We start from the raw sequence: 20,705 nt of genomic DNA, 5'->3' as shown, positions 1-20,705 counted from the left end.
CAATGAGACAATTGGCATCTTTTTAATTTAAGCTTTTGAAACATTTCTTTCACTAAACTGAAGTGATGGAAAGCAGTTTGGCTGCTGGAGTGAACCAGGAAACAATTCCTCCACACCTCTGTCAGGTCTGTATTTTTCCATGCACATAGATAACTTGATGGTTACCACAGTGTCTCCATCCTAACTCTGAGCTAGACCACTCAAATACATCTCATTTTCATCAGAGCCACTGTGTGGATCACAAGTGCCTTGTTAGATGAGTGATACCAGGAAGCCCCAGCAGAACTGCACACTTACATATTCCCAGAATGTATAAGCATAAATTAATTCATCATGAATACAGTCAGACACTTAGTTCACTAATTACCACCAGATCCTTGAATCTCAGAGGCCAAAAGGAACAACCACCACAAAATTCTGAAGCTGGAATGCCAACTTGGCTCTGGATGGATGGTCAGAAAGCGAGACCAGGCAGCTTTGTCTGCACAGCCAAGTTTCCCTGCTCTGACTGAGAGTGCTACAATTCCCTCTAAGAGCACCTTTAGGGCTGAGGCAGAGGTAATCTTCATCCTAGCAGCTGGCATAGAGCTGTGGATTGGATTTGTGCTTGAAACAGTGCTGGTAACTCAGAGATGCTTCCTTTAGCACTAAGCAGGTCTCACCCAGCCCTTCTCTGCCCCTCAGCCCAGCCCAGCAGAGAGGCTGGGGGTGCACAAGGAGCTGGGAGGGGACACAGCCAGCACAGGTGAGCCCAGCTGAGCCAGGGATGCCCCAGAGCACAGGGCTCCTGCTCAGCTCAGGAATCTGGGGCAGAAGGAGGGAATTTGGAGGGATGGTGTTTGTATTCCTGTCACCATTACATGTGACAGAGCCCTGCTGGTCTGGGGATGCTAAACACCTGCCTGGCCTTTTTCACACACATTGTGTTGGAAATATTGGGCTGTTGGTACAGCCTTGGCTACTGGCACAGTGATGAGCAGTGACAGCTCAGCAAGCAAAATCAGACAGGATATCAACTGACTGGGGTTTCTTTTTCTTTGTTTATACAGTGACTCCCCCAATGGAGTGGGAGCTCACCTTCGAACTAAAAAAAAATTATGAATGAAATAATAAAATAAACAAAATAAAATATGTGAGTTTGCAGTTACTATTTGCTGTATTCAAAATAATATTTAAAACTACTTAATCCATAATAGTTTTACCAACCCTGAGACTGAAAGAGATGTAATGCAGAACTATAAGCTTGAATCACTTTAGTCTAGAACCTTTGGTGTTGAGCCTTGTGCTCAACTGTTTTCTTACAGCAGGAGAAATATGGAGGGTGGAAGGGAATCAACCTTGGAATTACCTTGGGTTTTTTTCCTGTTTCCCCATGGACAGACTTATCTCATATTTCCTCAAATCTGGCTGGTAATCAGCTCCAGCTGCCCTGCACCAGCTCAGGTAGGTTATCTACTGGAAGCACAGCCTGAACCCACTGCATTTTTGTCTCATATATAATCAGATTTCAGTTTTTACATCCAATTCTAGGCCTTCACATCACAGCAGATGTGAAAGCCTAAAACTTTGTCGACATCTGCACAAGAAGGAAATGACAAATTAATCTCTCCAATTGGCTCTAGGGGTACAAAGCCAGACACTTGGAACAGCAGAAGTTTCTGTCTAAGAGAACACAAGGGAAAATTATGACAAGATGTTTTCATGGCTCAGTGTGGCAAAATCAAAATCATGTACACAGAAAACCTGATGGTCAAAGGATGCAGAAGAGTGACAATCACATTTAGCAGATTGTCCCAGCCCAAGCTTCTGCTCCTCTGCAAGTGATGTAGGACAAGCAGCAGTGAAGGTCAATTTGACAGCATATCTGCCAAATACTCAGAACCTTGGTGATAGCAAAAGGGCTGTTCTACTGAAACCAAATAAACAGGCCTGCTTGGAATTCCTCTGCCTACAGCCAGCAAACAGACTGTACCACTGTGGCTGCAAAAACAAACACCATCCAGAGAGAAGCACGAACAGAATGAGGATGGGAGTGACTCACTGGTGTATTAAGCCAGAATTGAACTTCTTGCACCAAGATGAGTCAAACAGAATGAATCACAAAGAGAAGTAGTTGATTTTTTGTTAATAATATAGCACCATTGTACCAACAGTGCCCAACTGCCTGCAGTGCCATGGCTCTGACACCTCTTAACTGCTTTTGTTCACCCTCTCTGCTATTTTTGAATAACAAAACAGGACTTAAGTCTCTGTACACTTAATACCAGGCACTGAATGACTCCTGTGGGCTGAAGACAAAATGCTCACAAGTATCCAAACACTGTATAATTGCCTAATACAGGAACACACTCCTAGGCTGTGTACTGAAAGATTCCTCCAAGAGACTCACAACCCCTGAGGAGTCTTTCTGCCTCAGCTCACACTCTCTGATTTACCTTAGTGGGGAGATCCCTCACCTTCCATAAAACCCATTTCTTGAAACTCATCCAGGGTTTGTCTCTGCACAGGTGAACTTGCTTTGCTGGGCAGATATCATACCCAGATATTTTCATCTCAAAGTCCCCCAACACTGAAAAGCTGTTAATGAGTGATTCTTTCTCTTGTGAAATAATATGCTAAAGTGATGTACAATAAAAGGACAAGTAAACAGACATATTTCAGAATACCAAAGTGTTTATGGGAAGCATTTCACCTCTCCTGAGTTCATCAGCCACACAGAGATCCCAGATCATCACAGGGGCAGTGACTCTGCCACAGCTCCCAGGGAGCCTGCACTGATTCCAAAGCTGCCCAGCCTTCAGCCAGCTGAGCCCATGGACCACAGCTGAGCCAAGATAATGCTGGGGGATGCCACAGGCAGGGCTGGCCAGGGAACTCAGTGTCTCACTTTAAACAGCCCTGGAATCTTGGACAGATGCTTCATGTCGAACACCATGCCAAAGAGCAAAGCATCACTGCCTGCAGTCAGCAGCCCCAGAGCATCAGTCCCTGCAATCAGTCAGCCCCAGAGCATCACTCCATGCAGTCAGTCACACAGAGCATCACCCTCTGCAGTCAGCAGCAGCACGCAGCAGCGCTGCTCCTCAGCCCCCGCAGCAATCACAGCCTCAGAAAGGGAGGGAGGCCAGGGAGGCCAACGAGCTGCTGACAGAGCAGAGCCAACAGGCTCGACCTGCCCGGCCCCCGTGCCAAGTTGCTACTCCAGTAGCAGTTGCTGGAGCTTTAAACCACTTCCAATCCACTTGTCACTGTCCCAGCTAAAACAGCAGCTGCTGGCTGTGGATGGGGAGCCAAAGGCTCCAGGGACCACGCAAACATGGAAAAGTTGTAAAAAGTGTAACTGGCCACAAGGAGGACAAAGGGATTTTTGGGATTTCCACCGTCCCCTCTGAGCCTCTTCAAGAAGAAGGCTGGGTGCAGGTGCAGGGGCAGTGAACAGACAGACAATCCAGCAGGTGGACAGCTTTGTACCATCTTCAGAATAAGCCCAGCAATCACAACAACCTCCTCCTGACACTCATCTGAACAGGCAACAACACAAAATACAGCCAACAGCACCTAACCCAGAAAACATATTTTACTCAATTTCATGGTCATAACATCATTTTAGATTAGCAATTGCTTTCATCACAAACAATCTAGAAATATATTGAAAATTCTACTGATGCATTCCTTGATCAACTTGCTTTACCCAAATGCTGAACTTCTTTGCAGGATAAAAGTGCACATCAGCATTTTTTGACAATTATGGAATATAAGAAAAGAACATAGTATCCCACTGAAAGTGCAAAGCTTGGCAAAGCAGAAGACACTCAAGCTGAAATGTCCATAATTCTGGGATTGTTTGTGAAAGGCACCATGAAATCCTGAGTGACCACATTAAATGCAGTTAAATACATTTTCTTATAGTCTGCTATAGAAACCAGACTGAGCTGGCACATAAAGCCTTCAGCCAAATATTTTATATAGCCTCTAACACACTATATTTGTCTTTGGAAATTGGCAGTTTGCATTGACCATCAGTGAACCTTATTATTCAAGCAACCACATTTTCAGCTCATAACAACATACTTGGCTAGTCCCAAAAACTGAGGAGCATATGAAAAGATTCTTCCACAGGCTTTAGGAAGATTTATCATATTTGTTCAGGTTTAATATTTTTTTTCCTGGCACCATGCTTGGAGCAAGAAAAAAACAGAACTCTGCAACAAGGGTGATGATAAACTTAGGAGAACAATTCAAGATTACTCAGGTTGCATATGCTGGTTAAAGAGAAATATGAAAGCAGGCTAGAAGTTTCATTTCAGTGAAATAGCAGTCAAGATTGGGACTATGATGAAGAATTACCTGGATTAGGCTTTGGGTTCTTTTTATTTAATTTCATAAGAGGACATTAACAAAGCACAGGGACAAGACTGTGTAGAAAAGCAGATTCAGCCACACATTATTACAGTGCACCAAGGCAGAGCCTTTGCTTTCTCTTGTAAGATGTGGGGCAGTGGGGTAAATGTGGCAGCAGCACAGGAGAGCACTCCCTAAAGCAGCTTTTAAAACACTCCAGGTGCTTTAGCTGGACTCAGCAGCTCAAAGCCCTGGAGGGAACCTTTCCCCATGAAACCTTTCCCCAAAGTCCATGGCAGGTTTCTTGGCAGGTACTGAGCTCTAAGTCCCTTTGGCCAAATTCCTACTGGTATCCAAACCAATTCTTAAAGTGTAAAAGTAATTTCATTCCAAAAGAGCTTTCATTTAGAAAGCAAATTAACTCCTACAGGTCAAATGACCACGTGAGAATTTGGAGAAGTTGTTCCAATGACACATTTGTCCAGAAAGACAAATACTTCATGTTAAACTCCAAACAAATTTCATTGAAAATTAATCTCAGGCTAAAACCATCACTATTTCTGCAGCTGGTGTCTTGAACTCATTTTAACTGCCAATAACCACAGCCAAATCAGCATATAAAATTTGTGAAGACTGCAAAGAGTTAGTAGTTAAATTAATTCACCTAGGAACACATCAGAGGGCTGAAATAACAGGCTGAGGAATATAACCTGTGCATTATATCAAGTGTAGAGACTTAACTGAAGAATATCAAGAAAGAAGAATCTGTTGAATAAAAAAAAAAAAAAATCCTGTTCCTCAAAAGTCAGGTGGAGATTGACCAGGAAAGAAAAGATGGTTTACCACATGTAAAAAAGCTTCATCTGTCCAGCCTTTATAGCCACTCTCTGAATTACAAATTGGTTTTAAGTGCATATGATTCTGAAGGATTGGGGGAGAAAAATCAAACAATGCAAATGTATTACTTTTTGTCAATTCAAGTGCCAATCCACCTCCCTTCTTCAGGACCCACTCAGAGCCCTTTTGCTAGTTCTGATGGCACATCTGCCTTTATCTAAAGCAAACTTCTCTGCCAAATACTAATTTCCTGTTACAAATTTCAAAGGAGGAAAGGATTCAGTGCAGGATGGAAAAGCTAACAGAAATCCAGTAGGAGTTGTGTGCCCTTGAAAATGCACATTTCCACCAGAGTAATGTGAGACAAACTGCTGGTGTGAGGGATCCAGCCTTTGGGAGAGGAAAGGAGTCAGCTGCCAGCTCCACTTTTGAACTATTTTCCTCCCTCTGCTCTCCAGGACTTACACATTTAACTATCAGTATTCACATCTTAAGCCTCAAGACACAATTTCACTTGCCCTCCACTGTGCCTGGTCTGTAATCTCCCACCAGCTGCAAGAATAGAGCCCTCTGCAGTCTGCTGGTGCAAAACACGATCAAACCACTCCTCAGGTTTGGCAGCAGCAAATTTTGTTCCATTCCTCAGCAGGGAGAATGTAAAAGGAAAAACAGAATGCATCTTCATGGTGGTTTACAGCACAAATACTAACATGCATTCTCTCATTCTCTTTTCCCTTGAGCCTACTCCAACAGAACATGCCAGCGAAGCACTAAAAATATAATTATTTTTTTTTAAATACAACAAATCTCTCAACAGGGAGCAATTACAGAAACGAACCTCAGATTGCTTATAGAAAAACTGAGCTCCTCAAGTTCTTAAAGAGCATTTACTGCCAGACTTGTAGCTGAACATTTTTTAAAAGCCAATGTGAATTTCTGTATTTCTCCTTTTTATGTGTTAATACAGAAACAACACAGCTAATCAGTAGGGAAGAGGGAATTTTCCCTCTTGCTATAATTAAACAGGAAAAGGTTCTTAGTACCTTTTCCAATATTTCATGTTTACACATGTGAAGGAGAAAAAAATGACCAATTTTCACCAAATGAATATTTTAGCCAGGACTTATTTTTTGCACTTCTGTGCTCAGGCTGGCACTTCAGACCCAAGGCAAACCCACTTTGTTCAACGCTGCAGCTGCAACACAACAAAGACAGAATTTCAGAGTACCCACTATCTCAGCTCCCTTTGGGAAGGGGAGGGCTCAGCATGGCACTTACTTTTTACTTTTCAGGCAGCCGTAGAAGCCAGCCATGGTGCTCCCAGGGAGGCGTGTGTGCATTGATTCACCCCAGCGTGGGGATGCCAGGGGGATCCCGTGCAGCGCTCCCCACTCGCGCCCCGGCAACCCCTGGCCAGATAAAGTTCCTGGTGTGAGGCACTCGGGCTCTGCTGAACCGGCTCCAAGGAGGGCTGTGCCTGCTCCATAAATGGATATGAATTGTTAACTCCCCCTTTTCCTGTCTCCTTCCAGCCATTGGTACGCACAGCATCCAAAGTGTGAAATGCCATATGGCGTTTGATTCCGTCTCCCCGTGGGACTAATGAGAGGCTCGGTTATAATTAGGATGTGAAGAAGCCCTGAGGAGATTAATTGTTATTGTTATTTTTTAGACAGAGGAAAGCTACAGAAAATACTTGCAACATCTTTGAAATAATGACTAAAAGCTGTAGTTGTTCTCCAGCACAAAAGGTGCACAGGATCTCTCAGAACAGGCATTATCCCAATTCACTGTAAATCACAATCTATTCTAACAAGCTATTCTGCACATTAACAGGAAAATAACTCAAACAACTGCATCCCTGCAATATTGCAAGGTCAGGCGAAAAGCCCTAGAGTTTAAATTAGCCAGCACACCCATGTGGCAGAATTACTGCCTGGTGATGACCTCTGCCAATTTACCAACAGTTGTTACTCACTGTCACAGCTAAGGAGGCACTCACTGGGTGTGGAGACAGGTAAATGCTGGGGAACACAAACCTCAAGGAGCCTCTTTCACAGGGGTGACCCAAGTCCTGGGGACAATGTAGCTGTACACATTTCTGCCATTACACTGCATTAAATTCATATGGAAATGAATTTGCAGCTTGGCTATCAATGGCCTCTGTTGAGGTAAAAGCAGAGAAAAGCCAAGACATTGCTGGTGCTGCCTGCACACAGGGAGGGAGCAGCAGCAGCCAGTGCCACAGCCTGAGCCTGCTCCTGCAGTCACATGGCCTGCTAAGAATATCAGCTCCTAATTAAAAATTGCATGGATATTTCAAAGTAGGAGGTTCATAACTCTCATAATACTAAAGCAAAGATTTACAGTCATTCCTAGAAGATCAGAAGAAAACCACATTTATTTGTATTTCTCAGCTGGTACATAGTGTTTGAATACTTGGGTCTGGCAAGCCAGTAGGAGGGAGTTTTATTAAGTATTTTTATATGAGTTTCTTAAAGACATTTAGTAGAAATACCACATTTACAGTGGAGAAGTCCTTTTTGAACACTTGGAAAAAATGCTTTATTTAAATACCTTTCTCATGAGAGACACATGTAGTTTGGGAAATGGACCTCTGGTGAGGAGCCCCACAAGTGGCTCAGCTTTAGCAGTTTTCTAACAGTGCAAAAGTTTGACATCTGTGAATGGACAACTCCATTTCTCAATATTCTATAAAGGCCCCTACACAAAGGAAAGCTGTCACGCAAATATCAGATGACAACAAGTGCAAGGGCCATCACAAACAGGAAACAAATCACACTCCAGTCTGGTTTCCCACTTAGCTGGAAAGCAAAAGCCTCTACAAGCAGCCAACTTCAATGCCATCCACAGAGTGCATTTGCAGATCAAAGCTGAGCTCAAGCAGATATAACACATTTTCTGTCTCTTGGGAAAAGACAAAGCAGCAAAAATACAGTGGCACTAGTGGAAGTTTGACTGGAACAAGTTTCACTGCTGGGAATTACCGCACTTGTCACGATGGCTTCACGCTGAAATCTTAATCCCAGCAGAAAAAAAGATCACTAGAGAGCATTAATCTCCATCCATCTGACAAAGCCCATAGGGAAAAAAATGCAAAATCAAGGCCTCAGTTATTGGGCAACCACCACCAGGAAGGAATTCCTGGAGATTACTGGAGAAACATTCTGACTGGCTTAATGCACAAAACCTTGGATGTAGGATTGCATCTGAAATCTGCTTGGCCTTTTCTTCAGAAAAATGCTGCCAACAGAAACATTTATACTACGGTAAGAAATGAAGGAGACCTCATGAGAAATTCACATTTATTTTTAAAATCAAGAAAGATCAAATGGCCTTCCAGTGGGAAGGCACAGTCCCTAAAGCTACTGGAAGGGTGTAAGCCTGATGACTTTGGAAGAATTTCATCACTTTAACTGGCATAGAACACAGCCTGGAAGCTTAAAAAAATCAGCATTTTTGCTAACATAAAGCAGATTTCCTGTATCCAAACCTCCTCAGATGGCTTGCCTTCAGAATATGCTTCCTTTCAATATTGTTCTTTTCTTCCATGCATTTTTGTCTTGAAGTTACTTACCTGAACATGCAAAACTTCATCTGTTGGCTTCCACTTAGGTCAAACATCATCCTGTTCTCAGCAACCAGCAGCTAGCAACACAATTTGCACCATCTCAAAACCCCCTTACTTTCCAAGAAGCACAGAGTAGTAAACAGTCATTAAAAATAATTATCCCACCTCAGGATTTAATACTTTTTGATTCTCTATCTTCATATCACCCTCCAAGGCACACCATGCTAGATTTATTATTCACTCCTCTGCCTCTTTATCACCAGTACAGCTTCAAATAGCTACACACTGAGTGTTGTGGGTACAGCCCTGAAATCTTAGATATTGATAAACATCACAGCTCTGTGTCCACAGGCAAATCAGTGCAAGCCAGCAGGTATGGGCTGTACCTGCTCTGACAGCCAGACATCACTGCTCTGACATTTGCTCCTCACTTGTCAAGTGCTGAAGTGAAGGGGCTGCTCTACTGCCAATTAATTAATTGAAGCTGTTTTCAGCTGGGAGGCAGACAAGCACCAAATAACCACAGACTTCAGCAGAGTAAAGATGGTTCTTCAAAGATAGGGAAGACAGCAAGTTTAAACACATGGAATTTCAATCAGATCTGGATTTCCTCTAAAGTTTGTGGCTTGGCTTGATTGAAATAGCCCAGTCTAGGCCTACTTTCATTTGAAAATCTGGCTTTCTTCAAACGCACTGTCATGGCTTTCCCTCAATAGCCCAATATTGCACCAGCCCCCTGCACATCCAAATCACTGCACATCCAAATCACAGCACATCCAGATTACTGTATGTCCAAATCTCTGCACATCCACATCACTGCACATCCACATCACTGCACATTGAGATCACTGGACATCCAAATCACTGCACATCCAGATCAGCCTTGCTTCCCCTGCAGGGAGAACAAGCAGTCCCAGGGCAACCTGCCCTCCCACAGTTCCCAGCACCTGGTAAACTTCCCAACCTGTTTCTTAATTTATCCAAAGGGAACAAGGGAGGCAAGACTGAGCAAGGTCCAGCCAGTCAACCATTGAGAAATCCTTGCACCAAAACACAGCTCCTAAAATCATCAAGCTATTTGTTTCACATGCACTGACACTTGAGTCATTGCACAAAGGCCTCTTCAACTTAAGTAACCAACAGCAACTACTAATGCAATGGAGGAAACTCAAACAGACAAATACACAAATATTACAAATACCCAGGGTACGTGCCAACAGCCTGAGAGCTGAGGTACAAGGAGCTACACACACAACCAGCAATCCTGAACGTGTTCCATGTCCAGCAGAGCTGCTGTGCTTCTTGCAGCCTCTTGCCACTGATCTCCAAGGGCAAACCCTTCCCAGCTCCCTGTCTGCAAACACTCCACATTTTGCTCATCCAAAGCTTGCATGGCTGCAGGGCACACAGCAGCAGCAAGGGACCAGATGACACAAAGATAGGAAATCACACGTCTCACAAACTGTGTTTAAGCAGGAGGTTTGGTTTACACTTTTTAAAATTTATTTTCAGAAAGGGACAAAAGTTTCATTTGAGCATTTCACTAAAATTTCGAGGTAGGAGTAAAACTCCTACACCAAAGTGATGGACTGTAGCATTTCAGATTTCCAGTATATTTTGATGTCTCTGAACTGACTTCTTAGCAAGGTAAATGTCACATTGTGATAGGGTGAGCCATCAAATACTGATCCTTGAGCCACTTGAATTTTATGGCATGAAGATTCTGCGTGTTCCTTACAAGCACGTTCCATTTGTACCCCTAGCAACACCTTGCAACAGTGTGCCAACACAAATGGGGCTCTCAAGAAACACTTGGCTAAAGAAAAGGATTCAGCTTTCCTACAAGTGAAATTTACAGGCTGGCAAATTGGCCAGGCTTGGAAATTTTCTGTGAAAACTCTCCAGTTCTAGAGAAACAACTAAACACATCTCACTGCTAAAAGCTGCACTATCAGAGCTTTAAACAAGCAGGGTTACAAACACAGGAGTCTGCAGACAACAAAGAGGTGGAGATAAGAGGATTTCTGCCATGCAGAGTTTGTACATCCATCTGTGATTAATATTATGAGGAAAATGAGGGTCAAAGCCTATCTCTGAAACTGAATGTAGAGAGTGTAGTCAGAGGTATCTAAACATGCACTATTTCAGCTTTTTATTCATGCATTTATTTATATATGTATGAAGAAATTCTTCATGCCAGAAGAATTTGCCATGATACTTGCTCTGGAGTCTAATTACTCTATTCTGCTCTAATTATGTGTGTTTTCACATTTTGTATATCACGTGGGATTTGGGGGATTTTTGTTGTTGCCATTCCCTGTTAGAAGGACTTCCTGCAATCTCCCTCAATAATAAAAATATTTCAAAGACCATGGCAATAATATAATCTCTTTGATTCCAGTGTTTGGTAATTTTGGTAATTCATTTTTTCTTGCAGTTTATCACAAACACAGTCTTCTCCCCTGAGGAAGAAGTGAAGAAAAACTTTGGTATGGGGTATCCAGTGATTACTGAATTCTAAAATACGGCCAGAAAAATACTGACACTCTAAATCCATCCTTTATGTCCCCCCAGCCAAATGTGAACTCTTCCTGGATTAACTGGAGATGAAGGTCAGGCCATGTGTCATTAAAAAGGTAATTTCCCCTTGATTTGCAACAGGATCACAGATGTAACCTCAGGCTTCAGTGACAGAAAATACCAATTGTCTAATAAATAATACAGATCCAGAGATAGAACTGTTTGACATTTTACAATCTACAAGCATTTATTTGCATATAAATATGCAATTTATTTTTAGATAAGTAACAGCGTCCCTGTATACACAGACCAGACCTCTCACATCTCTGCTTTTTTTATCCAGGGCCATAAATCTAAAATCTAAGATTTTAAATAATCTGAATGAAAAACAGATTATTTTTGACACAGTGGAAGAGTTGGTATTTCCTGTGAAAATACTAGCATGGTCAATATTTTATATACTGGGAAACTGTGGTTCTTTTGTCCTGGTGGGGTTGGTGCAGAAGTTGAACAAAGGAGCTCTATTTCTGCACATTCTGACTTAAGAAAATACCATGTTAGAGAATATTAAGTTCTAACAACACAACTTTTCCTTCTCGGTGTCCAGGCAGGCACCAACACACGAGACCATCTGGAAGGAAATGTGAGAACACAGTGTGTAGCCACAGGCACATGGAGCAGTGCCTGCTCTGAGTGTGAACAGCAGAGGTAACAGTTACTGAGGCTAAACAAATATCCTGAGGAGATGTGAATAATGAATTGAGTTTTCTACACACCATTCTTCCCAAATTCCCCTCTAGGGATAGATCCAGTTAATGTCCTTCAGACACTCTGGCCAATTTCCCTTGGAGACAGATCAGACCAGAGCTGCCACTAATGCCTGTGCTGTGAGAGCAATCAGGCTTAATGACTTCCCATGTATATTAGTCTAACACTAATGTGGGCCCACCTCCTCACAGACTCGCTTCTGATTTGTTTGTACAGGTATGAGCAAGAGGAGAACCAGGGACTCACACATCTGGAATAATATTCCTAAAACCATCCACATCCTGGATTCCAGCTGCAACTGCAATGAGACTTCAGAAGCGAAGGTCATCTCTGATACCATCTCAGCAATAACACAGGAAAGCAGGAAGCACAGCCCTGGGGAAAAGGCTGTCTGACTCCAGTGCCTGCAAACACAAGGCTAAAGATAAGGTGACCATTAACCTTCAGAGAAAGGCAGGGAAGGCCCAGAATGTCCTGCCTGCAGGCTTTGTTTCTCCAAGGGGAAATAAACAGAAAAATAAAGCTCAGAACTGCCTACTCTTGACATTTAACTCAAATGAGTGTGCAATGGTAACATTTTCTCTGTTACCTTTCCTCTCCATAAAAGCCATGAATACAGTACCTGGTTCATTCCTCAATCAGCAAAATAAGTGAAAATATTGAGTAGCAATAAATTTATTCCTACTACTCGATATCTGTGAGATCTCAGACCTGTGCCCTCTGTACAGAATGTATTAGTCCATGTTGCAGATACAGTGGGGAGAACTGAGGACGAGTAATTCAGTGACTGCTCCAGATTCCATAAACTGCAACTGACCTCAAAAGTTCCTGGTGACTGAAACTGTGTTTTAGAGCCTTTCCCCATCCTTCCTTGCTCAATAAGGACAGCCAGAAAGGCCCTACAAGAATAGGCACACTATAAATATCCAAGATAACTTATGTTCACTAGCCAGCCTTCAGCCATGGGAACTCATACAGGAACACTGGCATCAAAATGCTGAGTTAAATTAGAAATCAGTGACTGCACAACATGATTTGGCCCCACGTGTTGAGAGTTTTAAAATCATCACATAATAAAAAATACCTCAATTTCACCAGAGTAGACACATAGCACATCAGAGTTCTCACACAGCAGCCCAACACATTACCCAGACAAGTTCTGGCAATCTTTAAATATCCCAGAGTGCTCTCAATTGTCTTTTAAATATGCTGGCACTGTCCCCACAGTAGTGAGAAGGGAAAATATCTAATATATGCCCAGAGGCAGGAAATAAACTAATTGCAGAAGAATTTTACCTAAAACTCTTGAATAAACTACAGTTCTGTGTCACTAAGTCACATCATCACATGTTTAAACTGAATCTCTGCTTGATTCTTCCAGCCACAGAGCCTGGCACACACTTTAGCTATTTGCTGAGCTGATGGATGTGTCTATCATCCCAGAGCACTGGTAGCCAAAAATGCTGCAGTTAAGAGACATGTCAAACTTAAATTCATTGTAGTAGTATCTTTCTGCTTTACCATGGAGTTCAGGGAATATCTTCAGCTTTCCCAGGATAAATGCCACTCTCAGCCTCACCACTCCAGCCCCTATAGCTAATCTTTAAACAGAACACACTTGAGATCCACTGCTATTGGCATCAGGTGTTAAACCATCCTTGCTGCTAAGTGGATTTTTCCACCCAGGTATTGGGTGGAAACATTGAGCAGCCAACATTGCAGGTCCAAACAGAAAGTGGAGCAGTTGTCACCATGCACCACAGAGCTGAAAAGTCACCTACCCCTTCTGCAGATTTTATCAACACCCACCCAAGAACACCAACTCAGCCTCTCTCATGAAGCAGTTGCTTTGGACACAACACAGAGGCCAATATATATAATATATTGGCCAATATAACTGATTCTTCCTGGCATGGTGCTGATTTAGTCCTCAAGGGACTCTATATACGCCTGCAGATAAGCTACTGTGAAGCCTAAAGATTAACTCTGCTTCTTCTGCTCTCTGAAAGCTCCCTTTTGGTCATGGGAATACTGAGCAAGCCCTCCTTCATTTGAGGACTGATTATATTTAATGTACATAAGACTAGATGGGATTTAAAAGCCACTGAAGATTGATGAGCTAACTTAACAAGGTGGATTTGCAGTGATTTCCTGATTGCAAAACTGATATTGTAATATCTTCTCACCACAGATGAGAGAGATTTCATTTTTCAGAAAGGCAAATACAACCATGTACAAATGCTAAACAATAATAAGACTTTCAGATATTTTTCTTGGCTGTGCAAAGTTTTCTTACCATGTAGTTGCTAAATACAAAGGGATGTTAGTCAAAACCATCTAAAGGACATGCCCCTGACTGTTGCAGAATTACTACTGGTCACCAGTTAAAATGGTATTAATGATGACATGATTAAGCTTTTATTTTGATCAGAATTAGCTACAAAACCAGCAAATATCTTATCTCTGAAGAGCCCCATACACCACACAAATGTAACACCCATTCCATCAAAATGAAAACCTGTTCAAAATCTGCAAGATGTTTCTTTTGCAGGAATGAGGACTCGTGATTGTGCTGATGCTGAGTAATATAGGGTACAATAAAATCTAAGTCACACCCTACACAATTTTTAACCCTCTTAAAACTACAAATGAAGAGAAGATGCAACGGCCATAGTTTGAGGACCAATAGGGCAGAAGAAATGTGATTCTCAGAATCAGAGCAAGTAAATTGCTTGTATTTATTTTTTCCCTCTATCCAATCCACAAAAGTTGTGGTAATAATGATATAACAAAGTTTCTTCAGACTCATCACAATAATTATGGCTGGTTTGCTCATTTCTTTCCTCTTTCCTCTGCTTAACATGATTTTACATTGATATGAATTAAAAAGATAATAGAAAACCTTTTGCATAGCCCAGAAACTTGACAATCAACTAAGGCAAGAACTGAGATAAATTATAGTCTTTGGCTCAGATTTCTTGCTTTAAGCTGATTTATTGCAAGAACCTTAACATTTTAATGTATTTCCTTATACAATAAGATACCACTTTTAATTATTGCAGAACCCACAACTTTTGGAGTTCAACTCATTAAATTCCCTCCTCAGTCAGCATATAATCTTGAGTAGCAACATAGTGTTAATGTACAGATGATAGACTAAAAAATAAATAAGCATTAAAAAATTCTCAGAGAAGTACATTCTGGTAGTTAACAACAGGTGTATAAACATTCCCATGTTCTGTTCATTGCACAGCTCTTGAACCCTTAAGTGCCCACAAACAGGTGGCATTGTGGTTTTGAAATTTACTTTGATGTGCTGCATGCTATGTCTCTTTCAAAGTACAAAATTATTTTTTTAATTAAAGCTTATACATCTGTAAATAAGGTGTTTCTTAATCTATCTACAAACAAAGAACAAAAGGTTTTGCAAAACCTTTCATTACTGTTGTACATAAGGCAATTCTGAAATGGCCTCCCCAGCAAAGTTTAGTTTGTTAATGCACAGGAGGTTTTCTATGCCTCAATCTCTATAACACTGTGTTAACATCTCTGCCTTTTTAAATTCAGATTTAGAGAGTCAATTAAATAAATCCAGAAGTTCCCTATGACATGTTAAATCATTTGAAGGCAGACTCAAGCATAACATACAGATTGAAAAAGCAAGAAAATCCAAGCACCATTCATAAACAGTCCCTGCTCCTAACAGGTTTCTGGGAAGTTGTACTATGGGTCTATAGTTTAAATTTAGAGAGAAACTCTTGGATCATTTCAAGCAAACCACAGAGCCTGTTTTCTTCACTTGTCCTTTCACTTCCTCCTCTTGAGATAATGAAATCATTATCATTATCATATAAAAACAAAACAGGGTAAATTCAGGAGAGCTCAGAAATCCTGACACTCTTGGAGAGGCAACAGGATCAGAGAATGCATCTCCTCCAAAATTCCCCCTCCTGTCATTACCAGAGCTTAGGAAAATACAAATAGCTTCTTGAACAATGGGATAAAATTCATCCTGGCATTGTGAGGAAGAGCCTTAGATCTGTGTTACCTGGCTGCAGCCATGTGCAGTGAGTGAAGAACTGTGAGAAAAGCTCAGTTTGGGAGACATAAATATCCCCATATTGCCTGGTAAGGGCTGCAGCTCAACTCTACTAAGCTACACATCTTTTAAAAAGAAAAGAAAAGTCACCAAAAATGTCTTGGCATTCAAAAGAGCAAAGGCTGGCAAAGTACCAGCCAAATCCAGCAGCATTAACTCTCTGTTTGCTGGCAAATACCCTTCCCACTTAACCTAGTGGTATACAAAAATGGTCTCATGAAGCATTAACTGGGAGAAAAGAAAGGACACACTTGACCACAAGGCAATATAATGTGATTTGCTGCAAATTGTACCAATAATATTTAGCAGACTCCTATGAATGATGGCAGCCTTTTTTATGGGCAAATATCAGTTAATTCCAAGAAATGCATGTTCAGCAGAAAGAAAAATGAGTGGAACAGCAGATGAAAAGAATGGCAGTGAAATGACAGGATGGGCTGTGTGATTCCTTGGCATGCCATTTTGCTGAGGTTAGCCCCAAAGAGGTGTCAAAGTTGTAAGTAAAATCAGTATGCACACTAAGCTCCATTTCCCCCCACAGGCTTTTAAGCAGCAGTTTCAAGAAGTAATATCCTCATTACTTCCTGCAGTTTTAAGAGCTTAGAATAGTGCAGCCACCCCAAATTCAGCATTCCTGAAGCAGCTAAACTATGAGACAGCTTAAACAAATGGGTATATTGCAAATAATATTTGGTGCTCTTCATTTTGAGTTTCTGAATCATTAAAGATCCTGCTTTCAAGCTTTGTGACTGAGTGTGTATTTTGGCAGTTTTGCTGCAGTTTTGGTTACTCAGAATATTGTTCAGAGCCTTGCATGATCACTTGGCTGTGTGAGCTATGACCTGATGAGATCTTACAGAGTTTGGGGGAGAACTGCAACAGTCAGCAGGAGTCAGGGATGAGCAGCAGTTGAAACAATCCTTGTTAATAACATCAGCGAGTGTCTGCTGCTTGACAAAAGAAGTGGTTTCAAGTTCTAACATGTAGCACTCCTTCCCATTACACAGAGAAGCTGTCAGCTGAAGGTACAGAGATAAACCATTCCAAATGCAGAGAAATCTATTTATGTTTAAACTACAAAATAGATTGAACTTAGAAGAACTGGCATAGAAACTCATCTGAGGGAATGATGAGAACTGCCCTTTCCACTAAACTCGGTGTCAAGTACCAAAATCTCATGCAATGTGTTTGAATTCACTTGGAAGAAAATGATGAAATACAAATGGCATCTCTGCTTGTGGCATTGGCACTCTGCTTGTGGCATTGGCACTCCTTTTAAACTTTAAAAGAATGTCTGTGTACCTGTGCACACATGACTCAACATGATGCTGGTGCCACTCCAATAAAAGCAAGCCACTGATTCCTGAGTTTGGGCCATATCCAGAGTGATTCAGATCAATGACAGCCTTTCCACTAAATTCAGCTCTTCAGATCACAGCAGTCAGCTTGCAGACTGATGTGCCACAGAGGCTGCAGTCACACTGCTTTGTCCCCTGTTTGACTTACAGCCCAGCTTGATGTTTATGTTACATAACTAAAGATATTGAGACCAACCACACCACGCACACTGTCCACAGCACAAACATAAGGATTACTGAAAATCCTCAGCAGGAAAAAGAAAAAATCAGCTCCCCAGTTTAATATACACCATGTGTACTTCCTTTTCATTTATATATAGAGAGACTTCATATAAATCCATAAATACCTATGCATGAATGCCTAACACACTTCAGCAGTATCAGACACAGGAAACATTCTGGTCAAAGTTGCAGAGGATTTTAGCAGATATTAAGCAGGAACAAGTAAAGATGTGTTTGTTTGTATTAAATGTATCAGACTCACACACACAAATTATTGTGTCCCCTGAGTACCCATTTTCACAGCTGTTCAAAACTGAGCAACATCTTAGCCCTTTTATTAATGCTTATGCAAGATTCCAGTATTTGCACTTGCAGCTACTGCTTTCTTGTGAAATATTCTAAGTACCCACTGGTTTCTAAATAAATGTATTTAGAATTTAAATAAATGGGCCTGTATTGAGCAAGCCTTTGGACCAAGTACAACTTCTTGTTTCTTCTTTGACTGCCAGACATCATCTTCTGGAGAAAGAAAACATAGCTGTGCATTTGTCTGAAGTAAATTCACTGACCAACAAACTAAGAACCATTACAAGTGGAAAAAATATTAACTTTGAAAGAGAAACCAGTGCCAGGAAAGCTTGTTAAGTGATAAAATTTAACTTTTGATAATTGTCTGCACTTAATTGCTCCCAGAAAAACTAAAAAGAAGTCTAAAAGGGGATCTACTTCCCAAATGTCTGAATACAGGCAAACATCCTGTACTGTGGGTTCCAAAGGACAGAGAGTTTTGAATCATCAAATCTGCATTAAGCATGTCTCCATCTCTGTGGTCACAGGAATCTGTAACATTTCATTTTCTGAAAACTTCCATCAAATCTTTGACAGAATCATAAGCAAACAGCTTATATAGAAAAGCTCACAGTGATCTGAAAAAAATGGAGGGATTTATTTTTTGTTCATATAACATCCAAGTAATTTGGGTTTGCATATTAGAAAAACTTATATATATATATAAATAAATCCCCTAAATATCTAAAGATATTCTAAACTTGAGCCAAGTCAGGTCAACTCCAAGGTGAGAAGCGCTTTGCACTTTCTTATACTATAGTGAGTTTTAATTTTGCAGACACGGACCAAAGTTCTGCATTGGACTGGGCAGCTGTGGAATCCTTGCAAACCTCACACTGCTGTGTGATAGGGCTGCATTTCCTTGTGACTAAATAGGAGCTCAGTCTGGAGAAGTGTAGCTGCTTTTATGTAGTGGGTTCATCTTGATAAGTCATCTATTTATGATAAGTCAGCTACTGACATACTTTGGAAAGAGATGAGCAATTTCACTAAATCAATATAAATTTTCTGGTACAATATTCTTCAGGAAGTGGCCTGAAGCATTAGCAATGTACTGGTCCATGTATTATAGAGCTAGAGGTCCAAACTAGAAACAACCAATTGAGCAAGCAGTGCAAAAATTTATGCCATGCTGGATTAAGCTTTCATTGTATTTGTTGTACAGCAGCAAGATAAATATATATTTGCATTTCCTATCTTACTAAGGTATTGGAGTCCTAATTATCATCTATTATATTGTGTGAGAGAAAAAGAAATAGAAAACTCACATTCATGAAGCTGTTAATACAAGATAAGGCCACCAAGCTTGCCTTTCTGTTTTAAAGGTTTCAAACAGTACACTTCAAGTTACCTGTAACTGCTTTCAGTTTCTGTCAGGTACCAGACAGCATGAAGTGCAAAAGATCCACAGTGCCTGTAATCCCAGGTGGATCAGAATGTGTGTGTACTAAGCTAACTCAAATTCTCCAGCAGCAGGTCTGAAATGAGTAAGAGCCCATCCAAACGTGCATCAGAGGACTCTGCTCAGTACATAGCTCTAGGCAGAGAAGTCCACTCAGACAGCTCTCCACAGGATGGGGTGAAAGGACAGCACGAGGGAAAAGAATCACTTTGAATGGCATTTTCAAGAGAGGAGTTAAACTAGAAAATGAAGAAGACTGCAGGTGGTTTGGTGGGGTTCTCAGATATTTTCTGCACTTAGTCTGTCTGCAGTTCATCACCTGGGTGAAAGCATTTGCCCTAACTAACACAAGCCACTCTGACTTGTACAAGGGCAGTTATCACAGAAAATTCATCAAAGTTGCTATGTGATTAAGGCTTTATTCCTGCTTACAGCTGTTTGCTAAGATCAAGCAATTAAGTGTACCAGCAAAATAATCATGAAAGAAATGACACAATCTCTTTTCATTCTACGACACTTTATGGATCTGACCCTTTACAAGACCCTGCTGCTTCTCTCACGTCACTCCTGCACAGAAGCTCTGAGATCACAGGGATTCTCCCAGAGAATCTGCTAAAACCTCACACCTGGGAGACGGCCACCAATTCCAGCAATTCTACTAACGATCTAAGAGACAAAACAAAGACCAGCTCATATTAACAAGCAGCTACCTAACATAGGTTAAAAACCTGATTTGGAGCACAAAACGCAGAGGTCCGACACTGGAAGACTGCAGGTCTGTACGTCCGGGATGAGGATGCCCATGCAGCCCGCCTGCCTTGCGCTCGCAGCCGTAGGGAGCCGAGAATACAGCATTGGAAGCACGAGCGTCCCGCGGCGAGCTCCGCCGGCCGCAGCCGCCGGGGTTATCCCAGCGCCGCCGCCCCCCGGGGCTCCGCCCGCCCCGGCGGCCCCGCCCCGCGGGCACCGGGAACCGGGCACCGAGCGCGGCACCGGGCACCGGGCACGGGCACGACACTGGGCACGGCACCGGGCACGGGCACGGCACCGGGCACGGGCATGGCACCGGGCACCGGTCATGGCAACGGGCACGGGCACAGCACCGGGCACCGGGCACGGCACCGGCCCCACCTCCGCGCTCCGCGGGGGCACACACACACGCACACGCACACGCAAACACACAAACACACACACACACACACAAACACGCACACACAC

General features: G+C 42.0%; 1 protein-coding gene across 10 annotated transcripts in view; it reads right to left on the bottom strand.

The window, feature by feature from the left end:
- Positions 1 to 20,441, bottom strand: part of KIAA1210 (KIAA1210 ortholog) — a 58,643-nt gene extending 38,202 nt beyond the window's left edge. For 4 of the 10 annotated variants that reach the window (XM_039717303.1, XM_039717309.1, XM_039717310.1 and 1 more), the window contains exons 1-4: positions 20,216 to 20,441; positions 8,777 to 8,880; positions 7,181 to 7,341; positions 6,457 to 6,817 (exon numbers count right to left, since the gene is read on the bottom strand). In XM_039717303.1, the coding sequence (XP_039573237.1) occupies positions 6,457 to 6,518 (62 nt within the window). In that variant the 5' untranslated portion in view covers positions 6,519 to 6,817; positions 7,181 to 7,341; positions 8,777 to 8,880; positions 20,216 to 20,441. Of the gene's footprint in view, positions 1 to 6,456; positions 6,818 to 7,156; positions 7,342 to 8,776; positions 8,881 to 20,197 lie in introns of all 10 variants that reach the window. The other 6 variants (XM_039717306.1, XM_039717307.1, XM_039717304.1 and 3 more) reach the window with 6 other exon arrangements.
- Between the last annotated feature and the right edge of the window lie 264 nt (positions 20,442 to 20,705).

Source organism: Passer montanus, unplaced genomic scaffold (genome assembly GCF_014805655.1).
Source record: "Passer montanus isolate IOZ18808 unplaced genomic scaffold, ASM1480565v1 scaffold38, whole genome shotgun sequence".
Lineage (NCBI taxonomy): Eukaryota > Metazoa > Chordata > Aves > Passeriformes > Passeridae > Passer > Passer montanus.
The sequence above is the reverse complement of the archived record's forward strand: the minus strand, read 5'-3'. Positions and strand labels throughout refer to the sequence as shown.